The sequence below is a fragment of the Nerophis lumbriciformis genome, linkage group LG24 (genome assembly GCF_033978685.3).
Source record: "Nerophis lumbriciformis linkage group LG24, RoL_Nlum_v2.1, whole genome shotgun sequence".
Lineage (NCBI taxonomy): Eukaryota > Metazoa > Chordata > Actinopteri > Syngnathiformes > Syngnathidae > Nerophis > Nerophis lumbriciformis.
This window is the reverse complement of record NC_084571.2, coordinates 37,970,001-37,989,921: the sequence shown is the minus strand read 5'-3', so window position 1 is coordinate 37,989,921 and position 19,921 is coordinate 37,970,001. Positions and strand designations below refer to the sequence as shown.

The 19,921-nt window shown below is 39.5% G+C and overlaps 1 protein-coding gene across 2 annotated transcripts in view; it reads left to right on the top strand.

The window, feature by feature from the left end:
- The window catches only part of dnmt1 (DNA (cytosine-5-)-methyltransferase 1), an 82,977-nt gene that overhangs the window by 25,732 nt on the left and 37,324 nt on the right, over positions 1-19,921 (top strand). The window contains exons 6-14 of one of the 2 annotated variants that reach the window (XM_061982061.1): positions 2,654-2,738; positions 2,825-2,865; positions 2,930-2,981; positions 3,043-3,126; positions 5,408-5,517; positions 5,594-5,712; positions 13,848-13,940; positions 14,032-14,183; positions 14,247-14,434. In XM_061982061.1, the coding sequence (XP_061838045.1) occupies positions 2,654-2,738; positions 2,825-2,865; positions 2,930-2,981; positions 3,043-3,126; positions 5,408-5,517; positions 5,594-5,712; positions 13,848-13,940; positions 14,032-14,183; positions 14,247-14,434 (924 nt within the window). Of the gene's footprint in view, positions 1-2,653; positions 2,742-2,824; positions 2,866-2,929; positions 2,982-3,042; positions 3,127-5,407; positions 5,518-5,593; positions 5,713-13,847; positions 13,941-14,031; positions 14,184-14,246; positions 14,435-19,921 lie in introns of both variants that reach the window. The other variant, XM_061982060.1, reaches the window with a different exon arrangement.

The window sequence follows — 19,921 nt, the reverse complement described above, 5'->3', positions numbered from 1 at the left end:
TGATGTGGAAATGGAAGACGCCAGGCTCAATTGGGTCAGTGCTGGTTGCGTCGGCATTTTGTGGGTGTGGCACCGGCCGGATAAGTTGACATGCGGAGTTTCAAGCACTCCTTATTCTCTAGCGGGTGACTTTTTAAATGATGCTACAAATTAGCAGCAATGCTTTTGCCACATATTTGACATATTACGGTTGTCTGTTCAACATTTTTCCGCTTGAAGCCAAGCCACCGCCAGACGATGGACCCTGTGCTGTTTTTTCTTGGGAATTAATTCTTGCTCCATTTGTTACCAGATTCGCACCGTCCCTCTCTCGTATTACCACTCGCAGCACTCCGCTAGAGTATACTCTCCTGCAAAAGTCCTCACCGGCCTTTGCTGCTGTTTTTGAAGGAAATTCTGCCAAAACAAAAAAGTCAAACATGCTTTATATGACGGGAGCACCATGTGCCTTTTAGGGAGCTACTGCAAAGATCATTTATATTACAGAAGTGCCGATTTAAGTGTCGACTGCATTTATCATTGTCAAAGATCCTCTCACAGAGTGTTTAGCTCTTTTTAAGGATTTACAGCAAAAAATGCTAGTCAAAGATCCTCAATATGACAGTGCTGTTTTTTCTCAGGTAGTTTTGCCAGGTAAAAATTCAGCAAGTGTTGGCAGAGTAATTTTGCTATAAAAATGACGTATTGCACAGCACTCGAATTTTACCGCCCTCGTCATTTGCCGTAATGCCCCCAAAAAAATTTACCAACATTTGCCGCAAGAACATGCCGTGACCGCCCTTGACTTTTTACTTAATGGACAAGGAATGTAACTAGGGCTGCAACAACTAATCGATTAAAATTATAAAAATAGTTGGCGATTAATTTAGTCATCGATTTGTTGGATCTATGCTAGGGATGTCCCGATCCGATATTTGGATCGGATCGGCTGCCGATATTTGCCAAAAATTGCGTATCGGCAAGGCATGGGAAAATACCGATCCAGATCCAGTTTTAAAAAAACTCCGGTCCGTGTTTTCCAACACACCGCCACTTTTCTGCTGCTCTGTAATTTCCGTTCCGCATTTTCCAGCACACCTTCAACACATCCACAGGTCTGTGAATTCTCACGAAGTTGCTTTTAGCTGCTGGCATTACACGACAGGCTCTTCTCACTCTTTCCTGTGTCTCCCTCTCACAGACAGCAAGTGTACCTTCTTACACACGTCACATACTGTCACGTCATACGTCACATACTGTCACGTCATACGTCACATACGTATACGTCCTCCCCGAGCAGAGAGGTAGCAGCATGGCTAACGTTAGCTGTGATGCTAGCGCAGCCGTTCGAGCAACGCTCCCTCTAAGGTGCTCGCCTGTGCAATTGCGTACTGTTTAAACGTCCTCTGCGCATAGCAAATCTATGCCACGCACAAAATCTAATAAAAAAAAATAAGCGCATAACAATTTTCGACACACGGACACGACAGAGAAAACAGTTTTCGTCATCATTGTTCAAATATTGCAACGTCTGTCGAGACGCTTATCTCCATTCGGTGCCACATGTCCACACCATCAAAATGCTGAGGCAAAAATTTCCACATCAACACCGTATGAAAAAATTAGTGATTTTTTTAGTTGTGATTTCCTTCTCTGCATGAAAGTTTAAAAGTAGCATATATTAATGCAGTATGAAGAAGAATGTTTTAATGTAGACATGCAAGCCTTGAAAGAACATTTTGAAAATCAAGACTACATTTCCTGCAAATGGGTGCATTTCTACCCTATATTTTAACTTTAGATTTATTCTCATATCAAACTCTTTTTGCCCCAATTTATTTATCATTTATTTATTTATTTTGGCTGTCTTTTTGACACTTACATCAGGCGCCCCCCTCCACACCCCGGATTATAAATAATTCAATGTAATTATCTTGTGTGATGACTGTATTATGATGATAGTATATATCTGATAGTATATATCTGTATCATGAATCAATTTAAGTGGACCCCGACTTAAACAAGTTGAAAAACTTATTGGGGTGTTACCATTTAGTGGTCAATTGTACGGAATATGTACTTCACTGTGCAACCTACTAATAAAAGTCTCAATCAATCAATCAAAACACATAGAATCATCATACTGCTGTGATTATATGCATCAAGTGTTCATTCAAGGCTGAGGCAAAATATCGAGATATATATCGTGTATCGCAATATGGCCTTAAAATATCGCAATATTTAAAAAAGGCCATATCGCCCAGCCCTAGTTCAATGATGCCATTTCTGTTTGTCATGTATAATTTTGTCTATTTTGTGTTTATCCTTGAATAAACAGGTCGGTTTCTTGTTACCAACCATTGTGTATTATTCAAACTCCCCTAATTCAGCTGGCTAGTTGTTATCAAGAGTACTAAAACCCTTTTCAACATGATTCTGACAACTAAGTAGGCTAAATAACTTTAAACTTTAATACATGCTCGGATAGGTCATTATCGGTCAGTATCGGTATCGGTCAGTATCTGTTGATTTAATAAAAAAATAAAAAAAACCATACAGATAATTTCCGATACTACATTTTAACGCATTTATCGGCCGATAATATCGGCAGGCCGATATTATCGGACTTCTCTATTTGAAACCCTCATTTTTTCCCCAATATTTGTTGTTTCAGTCAGAAGCGTAAGTCAGAAGACCTGAATGGCGTAGAAGAAGCCGCCAACGGACAAAGTGAAGTAAAACCAGATGAAGTCGCTGAGGTGGTGAGTCATCTTCCTCCTCCTGCAGACCGCTCCAACAACACCCTTGGCATAATTCCTATTTTCTTGGTTTTTGTCTAATGTAGTCTCAGGAGGAGAAGCGTCTCAAAGTGGAGTCTGATGAGCAGTAAGTAGGCACTTCTAAAGACGGCGCCTCATGAAGTTGTTTGTAATACACTGAATGTTGATAGGTCTTCTCCTGAAGAAGCCAAAACTGAGAGCAAGACAGTTGCTGCTGCAAAGGTAACAACATTAAAATTAATTATCTCGGGATTTTAATAAATGTTTTTTTTTTATTTTTTAGACTCCGCCTCCAAAATGCCCAGATTGCAGGCAATATTTGGACGACTCAGACCTGAAGTTCTTTCAAGGGGATCCCGATAATGCGGTGAGACTATTCAGTGTTGGCGTTAACGCACTTTTTGGGTCTTTTTATGCATTGAAATCAGAAATGACGCAATTTTTATTTTTATTTTTATTTATTTTTATTATTTTTTATTTTATTTTATTTTATTTGATCGGTTATCGCTTTCCGCCTTTGTTTTGTTTATGTTTGCCGGATCAAATTTCCATCCCCGTTTATTTCCTTTTATGCATTGAAATCAGAAAGGACGCAATTTTTTTATTTTTTTTATTTTATTTTATTTGATCGGTTATCGCTTTCCGCCTTTGTTTTGTTTATGTTTGCCGGATCAAATCTCCGTCCCCGTTTATTTCCTTTTTATTGGTCGTAAATTTTTGATTCGCCAAAAGTTTTATCAATGACAAAAGCTGCCTCAGTTTGCACTCGGACAACTTTAGCGCGAGGGGCTGTCAAAAGAAAGACTACGGGGAGTCTAAAGTCAACCTTTTTAACTTCATCCTGTGCCATGGCTCCAGTAAATGACTTTGTGAGTCCATGGAAACTTCACTTTTATCTCCCGCTGGATCGACATCGTTCCGGGATGAAGACAGGTTAGCTGTTAGCTTCAAGCTAACCGGCACCCGGCCAGACTCCTCCACCCCAAAAACATACTTTGTAGGTCAACAAAGTACATTAGGAGCACTATATATAATTATATAAGGCGCACTGTCGAGTTTTGAGAGTCTACACCAGGGGTGCTCATTACGTCGATCGCGAGCTACCGGTCGATCTCGGAGGGTGTGTCAGTCGATCACCAGCCAGGCATTAAAAAAATAGTCCTAAAAATGAGCGATCATAAATCTTCACTATGACGTCACTTTCGTCACTTGATTGGCATTCACGGCACCCGAGGGTCTTCTGAGATGACGCTGGCTGCTGCCAGCTCATTAAAATTACCGACTGGAAGGCGAGAAACACTTTATTTCTACAGACTCTGGCGCCGTACCTGTCGTCAAAACTCCAAAGACCGACTGCACAGTTGCACAGTTGCGCTAGCAAAACAAGAGTCTCAGAAAGCTGGCGTGCACAAGCTAGCAAGCTACGGAGTTTGCCGACAATGTATTTCTTGTAAAGTGTATACAAAGGAGTACGGAAGCTGGACAAATAAGATGCCAAAAACCAACCACTTTCATGTGGTATTGGACAGAAAGGAGGACTTTGTTCTCCTCCATTCGAAAATGCGGATGTTTTTAGCACCACTGTCTGATTCCAATCAATGCAAGTCATCAGAATCAGGTAATACACCAACTTATATTCTTGTCTTCATGAAAGAAAGGAATCTATATGTGTTAAACATGCTTGTATTATCTTTAAACACCTTAACTTGTTAACAATATTAACTATATGTGTTAAACATGCTTGCATTATCTTTAAACACCTTTAACTTGTTAACAATATTAACTATATGTGTTAAACATGCTTGTATTATCTTTAAACACCTTTAACTTATTAATAATATTAACTATATGTATTAAACATGCTTGCATTATCTTTAAACACCTTTAATTTATTAACTACATGGATTAAACATTCTTGTATGATCATTAAACACCTTTAATTTATTAACAATATTAACTATGTGTTAAACATGATTGCATTATCATTAAACACCTTTAAATTATTAACAATATTAACTATATGTGTTAAACATGCTTGCATTATCATTAAACACCTTTAACTTATTAACAAAAACATATATTTCATAAATAAGTAAATATAAATTATATATATGAATGAGGTAGATCCCCACGACTTGATCAATTGAAAAGTAGCTCGCCTGCAGAAAAAGTGTGAGCACCCCTGGTCTACACGTATCTCTTATGTGTGACTGCCATCTACTGGTCACACTTATCATTACAACCATGTCTCAAACAAAATAGCTTCGAGGTTGGTAAGCACAACCGGAATTATTCCATACATTAGGAGCACTATTATATAATTATATAAGGCGCACTGTTGAGTTTTGAGAAAATGAAAGGATTTTAAGTGCGCCTTATAGTCCGAAAATCCGGTATACTTTTCTATGTCCATTTCTGAGGGGTCACGCAGGACACGCGCATTTAAAACAAATTGTGATGTTTAAGGAAATGTGTACCGTATATTTCGGACTATAAGTCGCAGTTTTTTTCATAGCTCCAATGCTGCGACTTATGTTTTTTTCCTCCTTTTATTATGCATTTTCGGCAGGTGCGACTTATACTCCGAAAAATACGGTGCTTATTAATTTATGAACATAACTTTCACGTTAAACATGACCTTTCCACAGCTGGATGAGCCGGAGATGCTGACGGACGAGCGACTCTCTCTTTTTGACGCCAACGAGGACGGCTTCGAGAGCTACGAGGATCTTCCACAGCACAGGATCACAAACTTTAGGTGAGGGGAATCAAAGTTTGCTTCTTCTGAACAAAATTGTGGCACTTTTTTTATGTTTTTTCCCCTCTCAAATTAGTGTGTACGACAAGCGCGGCCATCTTTGTCCGTTTGACGCCGGTCTGATTGAGAAGAACGTGGAGCTCTACTTCAGCTGTGCTGTCAAACCCATCTACGACGACAACCCCTGCATGGACGGTAAGACGAGGGGACACCTCATTAGGGACACCTGCACCGTTTAATGCTTGTGTCAACTTCAGCTGCTTGGATGGGATTCCAATATCCTTCCACAACATTAACAGTCTTTGTCATTTAGTTTGACATAAAAGGAAGTAAAACATGATTTTTAGTTTTTTTGTAAAAAAAGGTTGGTTTTTTTTTCCCCCACCATGTTTTTTTTAACAAATACACTTAGACTTAGACAAATTTTAATGATCCACAAGAGAAATTGTTCCACACAGTAGCTCAGTTACAAAGGATGGAAAGGATAATGCAGGTATAAAGTAGACTAAAAATGTACTGTAGTAGCAATATAAAATATAACATATGTAATATTTACATATTATATGTACAGTATATGATATATACTGATATATTATATTTTTATATAATATATACAATATATAACACTTAAATAGGTGCTGTTTGTTTCATTAAAAGAAGAAAGACATGATTTTTTTTTTTTACCATGGTTTATAAAAAAAAACATTTCAAAATATTTAAAAAAAATCCCCTGAAGAGCAGGGAAACCTGCGAAACAGGCTTGTAGGGATTAAGTTGTGCTTTTTCTTGACCTATTTCATCTCTACAAGCATGTTTCCCTGCTCTTTAGGGGATGAAAAAAAAAACACTTAAAAATCTATTTAGAAAAATCCCCTGAAGAGCAGGGGAAACCTGCGAAACAGGCTTGTAGGGATGAAATAGGTCAAGAAAAAACAGTGGTTAACGTATATTCCGCTCTACCCCGGTATTGAGCACTGTATAACGGATAAACCACAGCAACCTAGACTAATTATATATATATATATATATATATATATATTTATTTAATCAACCATTTTAAACTATTACATTATCTAATGATGCAATAAATATATTATCACACATTCCAAAATAGTTTTTCGTTAATGACAATAAACAAATATTTGCTTGACCTATGACTTCAAAGAAAGTTAGCAATCAAATTGTACACTGTAAAAATTAAAATAGAATTTACAGTAAAAATGTGTAGCTCTGTGGCCAGAAAAACAACCGCATATTTCACGGCAGAAAAACCCCAAAACAACTGGCAACTCAATGGCCAGAATTTTAATTTAAAAAAAAAACAGCGGCCTACATTTTTTGTTTACATTAATAAGCCGCAAAAACCCCCTAAACTTTAGGATAAAATTCTTGTGACTGAACTGCCAGTTTTTAAATACAAAATATACAAATAATTTGTCTACAGTGTACGTAAAAAATATATATAATACTCAAACGCATAGGCACTTGTGTGACAATATCATTATGTGAATTCTTATATATTTAAACATTGTTCACTGTTACATAACTGCAATGTGGCTCTCTATGAAAACCAGTTTTGACAGCCTGCACACCCTGGGCAGCTAATAGTTAAATATATTATAGCAATCCTGCTTCCCACTGTAAAGAACGTCCAACCACAAAAAAATGACAGTTAGGCAAACACACGGAGCAAATTCCTCTGACCATCTCCTGGGGAATTTAAAGTGTGAAAACATATAATAATAATTTTACTTTTATAATCAATTAAGACCTATTATAGCTTTGGGTCGCCATAGCTGCTGGTAGAAGTAGTTAACACATTTAGTCACAAGATTGGGAAGTGAATACTTTGTGCGGCCGTGTCTCGCCACCAGCAGCCCCTGGGTTAATTGAGTTTTAGACCCCCTGGGCTAACCGCCGATCCTTTCAATGGCAACCAGATGACTTCATGACAAAAAGTAAAGCACAATAAATACGGAGTGATAAAAGAAACATTTTCTCATCCATCCATCTCGTCTCACATCACACAAAAGTGTCGAGGCCAACCTACCAGTACAACAGCATGCTGCATTTGGAAGTGTCAAAAGGAATGTCACACGTTAGGCAACACTTCAATTATTTTAGGACTCGAGTGAAGCCGTGTCCAAAATATCGTAAATGCTCCAATTAAGGCCCCTATTCAATTAACTGCACTCTGAATCAATATGAAAGGTGACTTGTTATAAGATTACTGTATTTTTCGGACTGTAAGGGGCACTTAAAATCCTTTCATTTTCTCAAAAAATCGACAGTGCGCCTTATAACCTAATGTACGGCATAATTATGGTTGTGCTTACCGACCTCGAAGCAATTATATTTGGTACATGGTGTTTTGACAAGTGTGACCAGTAGATGGCAGTCACACATAAGAGACGTGTAGACTGCAATATGATGGCAAAAAAAACAGTGGTATTGTTCTTCCATTTACCATAAAATTTTGTAAAACACTATTTTACAGTAAAATGTAACTGTAAAATCGACAGTTCACTTAAAACAATTTATATAATAATGAAATCTAGCGGCAAATTCATACATTATTCACTAGAGATGTCTGCTGATATTATCGGCCGATAAATGCTTTAAAATGTAATATCGGAAATTATCGGTATCTGTTTCAAAAAGTAAAATGTATGACTTTTGAAAACGCCGCTGTGTACACGGACGTAGGAAGAAGTACAGAGCGCCAATAAACCTTAAAGGCACTGCCTTTGCGTGTCGGCCCAATCACATAATATCTACGGCTTTTCACACACACACACAAGTGAATGCAATCCATACTTGGTCAACAGCCATACAGGTCACACTGAGGGTGGCCGTATAAACAACTTTAACACTGTTACCAATATGCGCCACACTGTGAACCCACAACAAACAAGAATGACAAACACATTTCGGGAGAACATCCGCACCGTAACACAACAGAACAAATACCCAGAACCCCTTGCAGCACTAACTCTTCCGGGAAGCTACAATATACACCCCCCCGCTAGCCTCCAACCCCGCCGACCTCAACCTCCTCATGCTCTCTCAGGGAGAGCATGTCCCAAATTCCAAGCTGCTGTTTTGAGGCATGTTCAAAAAAAATAATGCACTTTGTGACTTCAATAATAAATATGGCAGTGCCATGTTGGCACTTTTTTCCATAACTTGAGTTGATTTATTTTGGAAAACCTTGTCACATTGTTTAATGCATCCAGCGGGGCATCACAACAAAATTAGGCATAATAATGTGTTAATTCCACCACTGTATATATCGGAATCGGTAATTTAGAGTTGGACAATATCGGATATCGGGGAAAAAAAGCCATTATCGGACATCTCTATTATTCACTGTTACATGTGGCCCTCAATTTTTTTTATTAAATCAACATAGAAAAAACACAAGATACACTTTCAACTAGTGCATCAACCTAAAAAAAAAAACCTCCCTCCCCCATTCACACCCACTCACACAAAAGGGGTTGTTTATTTCTGCTACCAATTTTCTGGTTCCCACAACATAGACAACACGTCTGCAAGGGACACAGTCCCTGAAGCACACATAATTGTATGTGCTGCTGGTCCACTAACATTTTCATTAATTACTATTTTTTTATGTAATTATTTTTATATTGTTTTACTTTCTTTTTTATCCAAGAAAATGTTTTTATTTTTATTTTTTTTTATTTAAAAAAATAAATAAATAAATAAATAAAAGGATCTCATCTTCAGACCAGGTTGTAAATGAAATTAGATTTGATTTATTTGATTTATTTTTATTTAAAAATGTATTTATTTTTATTTAAAAATGTATTTATTTAAAAATGTATTTATTTTTATTTAAAAATTTATTTATTTTTATTTAAAAATATATTTATTTTTATTTAAAAATTTATTTATTTTTATTTAAAAATTTATTTATTTTTATTTAAAAATTTATTTATTTTTATTTAAAAAAATGTTTATTTATTTTATTTTTTTATTTTTATTTTAAAAAAATAAATAAAAGAATCTCATCTTCAGACCAGGTTGTAAATGAAATTAGATTTGTTTAAAGGGTTTTTAAAACCAGGTCCAGTCCAGATAATGTCCAAGTCTGGCTCAGCAACACACACCTTCATTCATGTACACTGAAAAAAAAAAAGAAAAGAAAAATTGGTAACACAACAGATTGCATATAATATAGAAATTACATTTTCCAAATAAGCATTTATGTACAGTCCAGATTATGTCCAGGTCACTCAAATTAGGGAACACAACCATAGATGGCATATAATCTATAAACATAATTACACTTTCAAAATAAGCCCTTGTGGACTTCGCATCTTTTTTTATGTTTTTTGGCATCATTATCGTTTTCAACCATGTAACTTTCTAAAGTTAAAAAAATACTGAATAAATGTTTTAAAGAAAGTAATACTAAGTGAATATCTGTTTTTGGCCTTAAAAATAAACCTTTTACCGAGTACTACATACCTGCCAACTACTCCGGTTTTCCCGTAATTAGTACAGTTTTCATCAACCTATTCCGGGTTACGGTTGCAGTGATAAAAAATACGGTTTTTCATTAATTAAAAAAAAAAAAAAATTTTTAAATGCGCGAGGCTGTTTATAGCACCGCTGCCAAGCACAAGGCACCTGTTGCCATTGTTTCCAAACGAGCGAACGATCATGGAATCAGCCGGAGAAACATCGCAAACGAGTCTTAAACCCAAAAGAAAACTGCAGTCATTCCGTAAAGAATATTCAAAAGCCTATCCGGGAATAATTATCCGTTCCAAAAAGGGTGAAAACTACCGTATTTTCCGCACCATAAGCCGCCCTGGGTTATAAGCCGCGCCTTCAATGAACGGCATATTTCAAAACTTTGTCCACCTATAAGCCGCCCGGTGTTATAAGTCGCATCTAACTGCGCTAAAGGAATGTCAAAAAAACAGGTCAGTCAAACTTTAATAATTTATTAAAAACCAGCGTGATGTGGGCGCGCATGGAGTCGTATATCAACATGGACGGAGCTGCGTGAAAAAAGCCACCCGGCCTCTTCGCGTAAACTTACCTTAACCACTCGCTCATCTTTTCTTCATCCATCCATCCCTTCGAGTTAGCTTTTATGATGACGCCGGCTGGAAAGGTCTCTTTTGGCAAGGTCTTCCTTTTGAATATCACCATGGGTGGAAGTTTCTGGCCATTAGCATGGCAAGCTAGAACCACAGTGAAGGACGACTTCTCATTCCCTGTGGTGCGAATATTCACCGTACGTGCTCCCGTTGTATCCACAGTGCGGTTCACAGGAATATCAAAAGTCAGTGGAACCTCGTCCATGTTGATAATGTTTTCTGGCCGGATCTTTTTTTCAGCTATCTTGTTTTTACAATATGCACGGAAAGTAGCCAGCTTTTCTTGAAAGTCTTTAGGCAGTTGCTGTGAAATAGTAGTCCGTGTGCGGATGGAGAGATTGCGTCTTTTCATGAACCGGAAACCTGTCGCTTAGTAGGAGCCATTTTGTGGTCTTTACAGATGTAAACACACAAAGGAAATGAAACGTAATATCCGCGCGCTTCTTCTTCTTCTACGGGGGCGGGTGGTTGCTTACAGTAGAAGAAGAAGCGCTTCCTCTTCTATGGGGGCGGGTGCTTACCTTGGCGGTTGCTTGCGTAGAAGAAGCGCTTCCTCTTCTACGGGGAAAAAAGATGGCGGCTGTTTACCGTAGTTGCGAGACCGAAACTTTATGAAAATGAATCTTAATATTAATCCATATATAAAGCGCACCGGGTTATAAGCCGCACTGTCAGCTTTTGAGTAAATTTGTGGTTTTTAGGTGCGGCTAATAGTGCGGAAAATACGGTACGCGAATTGCACCTTGTGCAGACAAGATTTTTCGATCGGACACGGAGGAATTAGCGATGTAAAAGACCACGTTGGGACAAAAAAAACACAAGTCTAATGCCGTTGCTAGCGATACAAGTGGAAAACTTTCAACGTTTTTCGGATTTTAGCCACAAAAAGGTAATGACACCAATGTTATCTATTGGAATTGTTTAGTACTGTTATACTGTTAAAAGTGTTTATACTATTTATGCTTTCAAGTCCAAGTTGAAGAAATCTTGTTAAATGTTGACAGCATAACTACCAAAATACAGAAGTATGTCCTTAATATTTTTGCAGTGCTATTTCTGTTGAAAAGTTAAAATGATTTACATTAGAGATGTGATGTGCCACTTTTCAAGTGTCTGATGGCTTAAATTAATTTTCATTAATTTTTCATATTTTGAATTCTTTTGAAAGGCTTGCAAAAAAACTACATTTGAATTGTAATTCCATGCTATTGACAGGACTATTAATTTTAATGAAGTTAGCTTACCATGTTTACAGTATAATTGTGATAGAAATGTGAATTTTAGGCACATAATATTTTTTACAATTGAACAAGGCAGTAGATTATACAAGCTTGGACAGAAAGTTAATAATGACACCAATTTTTTTTTTTAATGGAATTGTTTAGTACTGTTTTACCATTTGTTTACTGTAAAAAGTGTTTATACTTTCAATTAACAAATTGAAGTCTTGTGAAAGGTTGACAGGATAACTGGCATTAACTGTCAAAATAATTTCAAACTATTGAAGTTAGCTTACAGAATAAACATGTCAATCAACCCATATGATTTTTGCTGTAATATTTTTGTTTTGAAAAGTCACTGTGACTGATAGAAAAGTGATGGTTTTAGCAACATTTTAACCTGTCTGAATGCTAATAATCATTTTGCGTCGGGGGGCGAAGCCTGAACCCCCCACCAGGACTTTGTCCTGGACCTACCGGGGCCTGTGGCCCCTGGACCCTGGCTACTAGGTTTTTCTGATTTCAAAAGTTGGCAGGTATGGTCCTGGTCGTGGAACTGTGGACCAGCTCTATACTCTCGGCAGGGTCCTTGAGGGTGCATGGGAGTTTGCCCAACCAGTCTACATGTGCTTTGTGGACTTGGAGAAGGCATTCGACCGTGTACCCCGGGAAGTCCTGTGGGGAGTGCTCAGAGAGTATGGGGTAACGGACTGTCTTATTGTGGCAGTTCGCTCCCTGTATGATCAGTGTCAGAGCTTGGTCCGCATTGCCGGCAGTAAGTCGGACACGTTTCCAGTGAGGGTTGGACTCCGCCAAGGCTGCCCTTTGTCACCGATTCTGTTCATAACCTTTATAGACAGAATTTCTAGGCGCAGTCAAGGCGTTGAGGGGATCTGGTTTGGTGGCTGCAGGATTAGGTCACTGCTATTTGCAGATGATGTGGTCCTGATGGCTTCCTCCGGCCAAGATCTTCAGCTCTCACTGGATCGGTTCGCAGCCGAGTGTGAAGCGACTGGGATGGGAATCAGCACCTCCAAGTCCGAGTCCATGGTTCTCTCCCGGAAAAGGGTGGAGTGCCATCTCCGGGTTGGGGAGGAGATCTTGCCCCAAGTGGAGGAGTTCAAGTACCTCGGAGTCTTGTTCACAAGTGGGGGAAGAGTGGATTGTGAGATCGACAGGCGGATCGGTGCGGCGTCTTCAGTAATGCGGACGCTGTATCGATCCGTTGTGGTGAAGCAGGAGCTGAGCCGGAAGGCAAAGCTCTCAATTTACCGGTCGATCTACGTTCCCATCCTCACCTATGGTCATGAGCTTTGGGTCATGACCGAAAGGACAAGATCACGGGTACAAGCGGCCGAAATGAGTTTCCTCCGCCGAGTGGCGGGGCTCTCCCTTAGAGATAGGGTGAGAAGCTCTGTCATTCGGGGGGAGCTCAAAGTAAAGCCGCTGCTCCTCCACATCGAGAGGAGCCAGATGAGGTGGTTCGGGCATCTGGTCAGGATGCCACCCGATCGCCTCCCTAGGAAGGTGTTTCGGGCACGTCCGACCGGTAGGAGGCCACGGGGAAGACCCAGGACACGCTGGGAAGACTATCTCTCCCGGCTGGCCTGGGAACGCCTCGGGATCCCCCGGGAGGAGCTGGACGAAGTGGCTGGGGAGAGGGAAGTCTGGGCTTCCCTGCTTAGGCTGCTGCCCCCGCGACCCGACCTCGGATAAGCGGAAGAAGATGGATGGATGGATGGATGATTGTCAATGAACTCTCCTAAAATAACAGAAACCACATCAGGAAAACCACTTTGACATCCCTGCTGTAAACAGTTATTTATGCTCTTACAATGAAAATATTTAATAATAATTCATAATTGCAAAAATTAATTTACCATGGTCAAGCCCAAAATTTAATTTAATTGTAATTTTCTTTTATATTAGCAATATTTAATAAAACACAACAAAGTATAATTTTTGTGTCTTCCAGGTGGCGTTCCTGCAAAGAAACTTGGCCCCATCAATGCCTGGTGGATTACTGGATTTGACGGTGGAGAAAAAGCTCTAATCGGTTTCACGACAGGTATTGCAACGCTTTTTTTCTTCTCGTTCCAGATGTTTGCTCACTCTGCGGTTTTTCCTCAAATGTTTTTTTTTTATTGTGTCATGTTCAGCGTTTGCCGAGTACATCCTGATGCATCCCAGCGAGGAGTATTCGCCCATCTTTGCCTTGATGCAGGAGAAGATCTACATGAGCAAAATCGTGGTGGAGTTCCTTCAGAAGAACCCGGACGTTTCTTACGAGGACCTTCTCAACAAGATTGAGGTGAGGACAACGGAGGCTTCAAATCCCTTTGCACAGTTCGTTAAATGTTTTTAAACCTTTCAGACCACAGTGCCCCCTTGTGGGCTCAACTTCAACTGCTTCACCGAGGACACGCTGCTGCGCCACGCCCAGTTCGTGGTGGAGCAGGTGGAGAGCTACGACGAGGCGGGCGACTCGGACGAGCAGCCCATCATTGTCACGCCGTGCATGCGCGACCTCATTAAGCTGGCGGGCGTCACGCTGGGCAAGAGGTATGGCGCCCACCCCCCAGGGTTGAAAGTCAACTACTGTAAATGCTCTAATTATAGCTGGGATCTTTATTTCCTTACAATAATAATCACCTTGTCTTTGCCGTTACAACAAGTTAAATTTCATATACGATTCAGAGTAGGGCTGGGCGATATGGACGAAAAAGTATATCTGTGGAGGTTGCCCTCATGTGGGTTCTTCTGACCATAAAGATGCTCTCGTGGGCCCGGTAGTCTGGGTAACAAGTCTTTTATTTTCATATAGCGGTAGGAAATGTCTCTATCTCATTCGTCCGCTCAACAGCCACGCCAACCACGTCTCTCGTGCCGGCTGCTGCTAATGAGGGCGACAGGTGATTAGATAACAAGCCCCAGCTGGGCAATCTACTCACCTGCCGCGGCAGCCCCGCAGACCACACCGCCCCTCCACAATATCTCTCTGTTTTTACTTAATATATCGCCCAGCCCTACACCATAATAATACTCGTATGTTTAATGCGCAGACAATCCATCAAGCGGTGCGGCTTCGTAGCTTACCGAAGTCGTACTAAAAACATTTTGACAGATTTTTGAGTGCCGTGTGTAATGTTCTATGTTTTCAATGGAACATTTAAAGTTGTGGTGTTTACTGCCATCATATTGCAGTCTACACGTCTCTCTTATGTGTGACTGCCATCATATTGCAGTTTACACGTATCTCTTGTGTGACTGCCATCGTATCGCAGTCTACACATATCTCTTGTGTGACTGCCATCGTATTGCAGTCTATACGTATTTCTTATGTGTGACTGCCATCATATTGCAGTCTACACTTATCTCTTGTGTGACTGCCATCATATTGCATTCTACACGTATCTCTTATGTGTGACTGCCATCATATTGCATTCTACACGTATCTCTTATGTGTGACTGCCATCATATTGCATTCTACACGTATCTCTTATGTGTGACTGCCATCATATTGCAGTCTACACGTATCTCTTGTGTGACTGCCATCATATTGCAGTCTACACGTATCTCTTATGTGTGACTGCCATCATATTGCAGTCTACACGTATCTCTTATGTGTTTACTGCCATCATATTGCAGTCTACACGTATCTCTTATGTGTGACTGCCATCATATCGCAGTCTACACATATCTCTTGTGTGACTGCCATCGTATTGAAGTCTACACATCTCTCTTATGTGTGACTGCCATCATATTGCATTCTACATGTATCTCTTGTGTGACTGCCATCATATTGCATTCTACACGTATCTCTTGTGTGACTGCCATCATATTGCAGTCTGCACGTATCTCTTATGTGTGACTGCCATCATATTGCAGTCTACACGTCTCTCTTATGTGTGACTGCCATCATATTGCAGTCTACACGTATCTCTTGTGTGACTGCCATCATATCGCAGTCTACACATATCTCTTGTGTGACTGCCATCGTATTGAAGTCTACACATCTCTCTTATGTGTGACTGCCATCATATTGCATTCTACATGTATCTCTTGTGTGACTGCCATCATATTGCATTCTACACGTATCTCTTATGTGTGACTGCCATCATATTGCAGTCTACACGTCTCTCTTATGTGTGACTGCCATCATATTGCAGTCTACACGTATCTCTTGTGTGACTGCCATCATATCGCAGTCTACACATATCTCTTGTGTGACTGCCATCGTATTGAAGTCTACACATCTCTCTTATGTGTGACTGCCATCATATTGCATTCTACACGTATCTCTTGTGTGACTGCCATCATATTGCAGTCTGCACGTATCTCTTATGTGTGACTGCCATCATATTGCAGTCTACACGTCTCTTATGTGTGACTGCCATCATATTGCAGTCTACACGTATCTCTTGTGTGACTGCCATCATATTGCAGTCTACACGTATCTCTTATGTGTGACTGCCATCATATTGCAGTCTACACGTATCTCTTATGTGTGACTGCCATCATATTGCAGTCTACACGTATCTCTTGTGTGACTGCCATCGTATTGCAGTCTACACGTATCTCTTATGTGTGACTGCCATCGTATTGCAGTCTACACGTATCTCTTGTGTGACTGCCATCATATTGCATTCTACACGTATCTCTTATGTGTGACTGCCATCATATTGCAGTCTACACGTATCTCTTATGTGTGACTGCCATCATATTGCAGTCTACACGTATCTCTTATGTGTGACTGCCATCATATTGCAGTCTACACGTCTCTTTTATGTGTGACTGCCATCATATTGCAGTCTACACGTATCTCTTGTGTGACTGCCATCATATTGCAGTCTACACGTATCTCTTGTGTGACTGCCATCGTATTGCAGTCTACACGTCTCTCTTATGTGTAACTGCCATCGTATTGCAGTCTACACGTATCTCTTATGTGTGACTGCCATCATATTGCAGTCTACACGTATCTCTTGTGTGTGACTGCCATCATATTGCAGTCTACACGTATCTCATGTGTGACTGCCATCATATTGCAGTCTACACTTATCTCTTGTGTGTGACTGCCATCATATTGCAGTCTACACGTATCTCTTATGTGTGACTGCCATCGTATTGCAGTCTACACATCTCTTATGTGTGACTGCCATCGTATTGCAGTCTACACGTCTCTTATGTGTGACTGCCATCATATTACAGTCTACACGTATCTCTTGTGTGTGACTGCCATCATATTGCATTCTACACGTCTCTCTTGTGTGTGACTGCCATCATATTGCATTCTACACGTCTCTCTTATGTGTGACTGCCATCGTATTGCATTCTACACGTATCTCTTATGTGTGACTGCCATCGTATTGCAGTCTACACGCATCTCTTATGTGTGACTGTCATCATATTGCAGTCTACACGTATCTCTTATGTGTGACTGCCATCATATTGCAGTCTACACGTATCTCTTGTGTGTGACTGCCATCATATTGCAGTCTACACGTATCTCTTGTGTGACTGCCATCATATTGCAGTCTACACGTCTCTCTGTGTGACTGCCATCTACTGGTCACACTTGTCATAACACCATGTGCCAAATATAATTGCTTCGAGGTCGGTAAGCACAACCATAATTATGCCGTACATTAGGTTATAAGGCGCACTGTCGATTTTTTGAGAAAATGAAAGGATTTTAAGTGCGCCTTACAGTCCGAAAAATACAGTACGGTAATCTTATAACAAGTCACCTTTCATATTGATTCAGAGTGCAGTTAATTGAATAGGGGCCTTAATTGGAGCATTTACGATATTTTGGACACGGCTTCACTGGAGTCCTAAAACAATTGAAGTGTTGCCTAACGTGTGACATTCCTTTTGACACTTCCAAATGCAGCATGCTGTTGTACTGGTAGGTTGGCCTCGACACTTTTGTGTGATGTGAGACGAGATGGATGGATGAGAAAATGTTTATTGTGCTTTACTTTTTGTCATGAAGTCATCTGGTTGCCATTGAAATGATCGGCGGTTAGCCCAGGGGGTCTCAAACTCAATTAACCCAGGGGCTGCTGGTGGCGAGACACGGCCGCACAAAGTATTCACTTCCCAATCTTGTGACTAAATGCGTTAACTACTTCTACCAGCAGCTATGGCGACCCAAAGCTATAATAGGTCTTAATTGATTATAAAAGTAAAATTATTATTATATGTTTTCACACTTTAAATTCCCCAGGAGATGGTCAGAGGAATTTGCTCCGTGTGTTTGCCCAACTGTCATTTTTTTGTGGTTGGACGTTCTTTACAGTGGGAAGCAGGATTGCTATAATATATTTAACTATTAGCTGCCCAGGGTGTGCAGGCTGTCAAAACTGGTTTTCATAGAGGGCCACATTGCAGTTATGTAACAGTGAACAATGTTTAAATGTATAAGAATTCACATAATATTGTCACACAAGTGCTTATGCGTTTGAGTATTATATTTTTTTTTACGTACAGTGTAGACAAATTATTTGTATATGTTGCAATTTAAAAACTGGCAGTTAAGTCACAAGAATTTTATCCGAAAGTTTAGGGGTTTTTTACAGCTTATTAATGTAAACAAAAAATGTGGGCCGCTGTTTTGTTTTTTACATTAAAATTCTGGCCATTGAGCTGCCAGTTGTTTTGGGGTTTTTTTGCCGTGAAATATGCGGGGGGGTTTTTGCCACAAAGCGACACATTTTTACTGTAAATTCTATTTTCATTTTTACAGTGTACAATTTGATTGCTAACTTTCTTTGAAATCATAAGTCAAGCAAATATTTGTTTATTCTCATTAACAAAAAACTATTTTGGAATGTGTGATGATATATTTATTGCATCATTACATAATGTAATAGTTTATTTTATATATATATATATATATATATATATATATATATATATAGTCTAGGTTGCTGTGGTTTATCCGTTATACAGTGCTCAATACCGGGGTAGAGCGGAATATTCGTTAACCACTGTTTTTTCTGGACTCATTTCATCCCTACAAGCCTGTTTCGCAGGTTTCCCCTGCTCTTCAGGAGATTTTTCTAAATAGATTTTTAAGTGTTTTTTTTTTTTTTTCTCCCCTCAAGAGCAGGGAAACATGCAAAACAGGCTTGTAGAGATGAAATAGGTCAGGAAAAAGCCCAATTTTATCCCTACAAGCCTGTTTCGCAGGTTCCCATGCTCTTCAGGGGATTTTTCTAAATAGATTTTTAAGTGTTTTTTTTTTTTTTTCTCCCCTCAAGAGCAGGGAAACATGCGAAACAGGCTTGTAGGGATGAAATAGGTCAAGAAAAAGCCCAATTTTATCCCTACAAGCCTGTTTCACAGGTTTCCCCTGCTCTTCAGGGGATTTTTCTAAATAGATTTTTAAGTTTTTTGGTTTTGTTTTTTTTTAGTCCCCTCAAGAGCAGGGAAACATGCGAAACAGGCTTGTAGAGATGAAATAGGTCAAGAAAAAGTCAAATTTTATCCCTACAAGCCTGTTTCGCAGGTTTCCCCTGCTCTTCAGGGGATTTTTCTAAATAGATTTTTAAGTTTTTTTTGTTGTTTTTTTTTTATCCCTCAAGAGCAGGGAAACATGCGAAACAGGCTTGTAGAGATGAAATAGGTCAAGAAAAAGCCACATTTTATCCCTACAAGCCTGTTTCGCAGGTTTCCCCTGCTCTTCAGGGGATTTTTCTAGATTTTTAAGTTTTTTTTGTTTTTGTTTTTTTTAATCTCTCAAGAGCAGGGAAACCTGCAAAACAGGCTTGTAGAGATGAAATAGGTCAAGAAAAAGCCCAATTTTATCCCTACAAGCCTGTTTCGCAGGTTTCCCATGCTCTTCAGGGGATTTTTCTAAATAGATTTTTAAGTGTTTTTTTTGTTTTGTTTTGTTTTTCTCCCCTCAAGAGCAGGGAAACATGCGAAACAGGCTTGTAGAGATGAAATAGGTCAAGAAAAAGCCCAATTGTATCCCTACAAGCCTGTTTCACAGGTTTTCCCTGCTCTTCAGGGGATTTTTTTTTTTATATTTTAAAATGT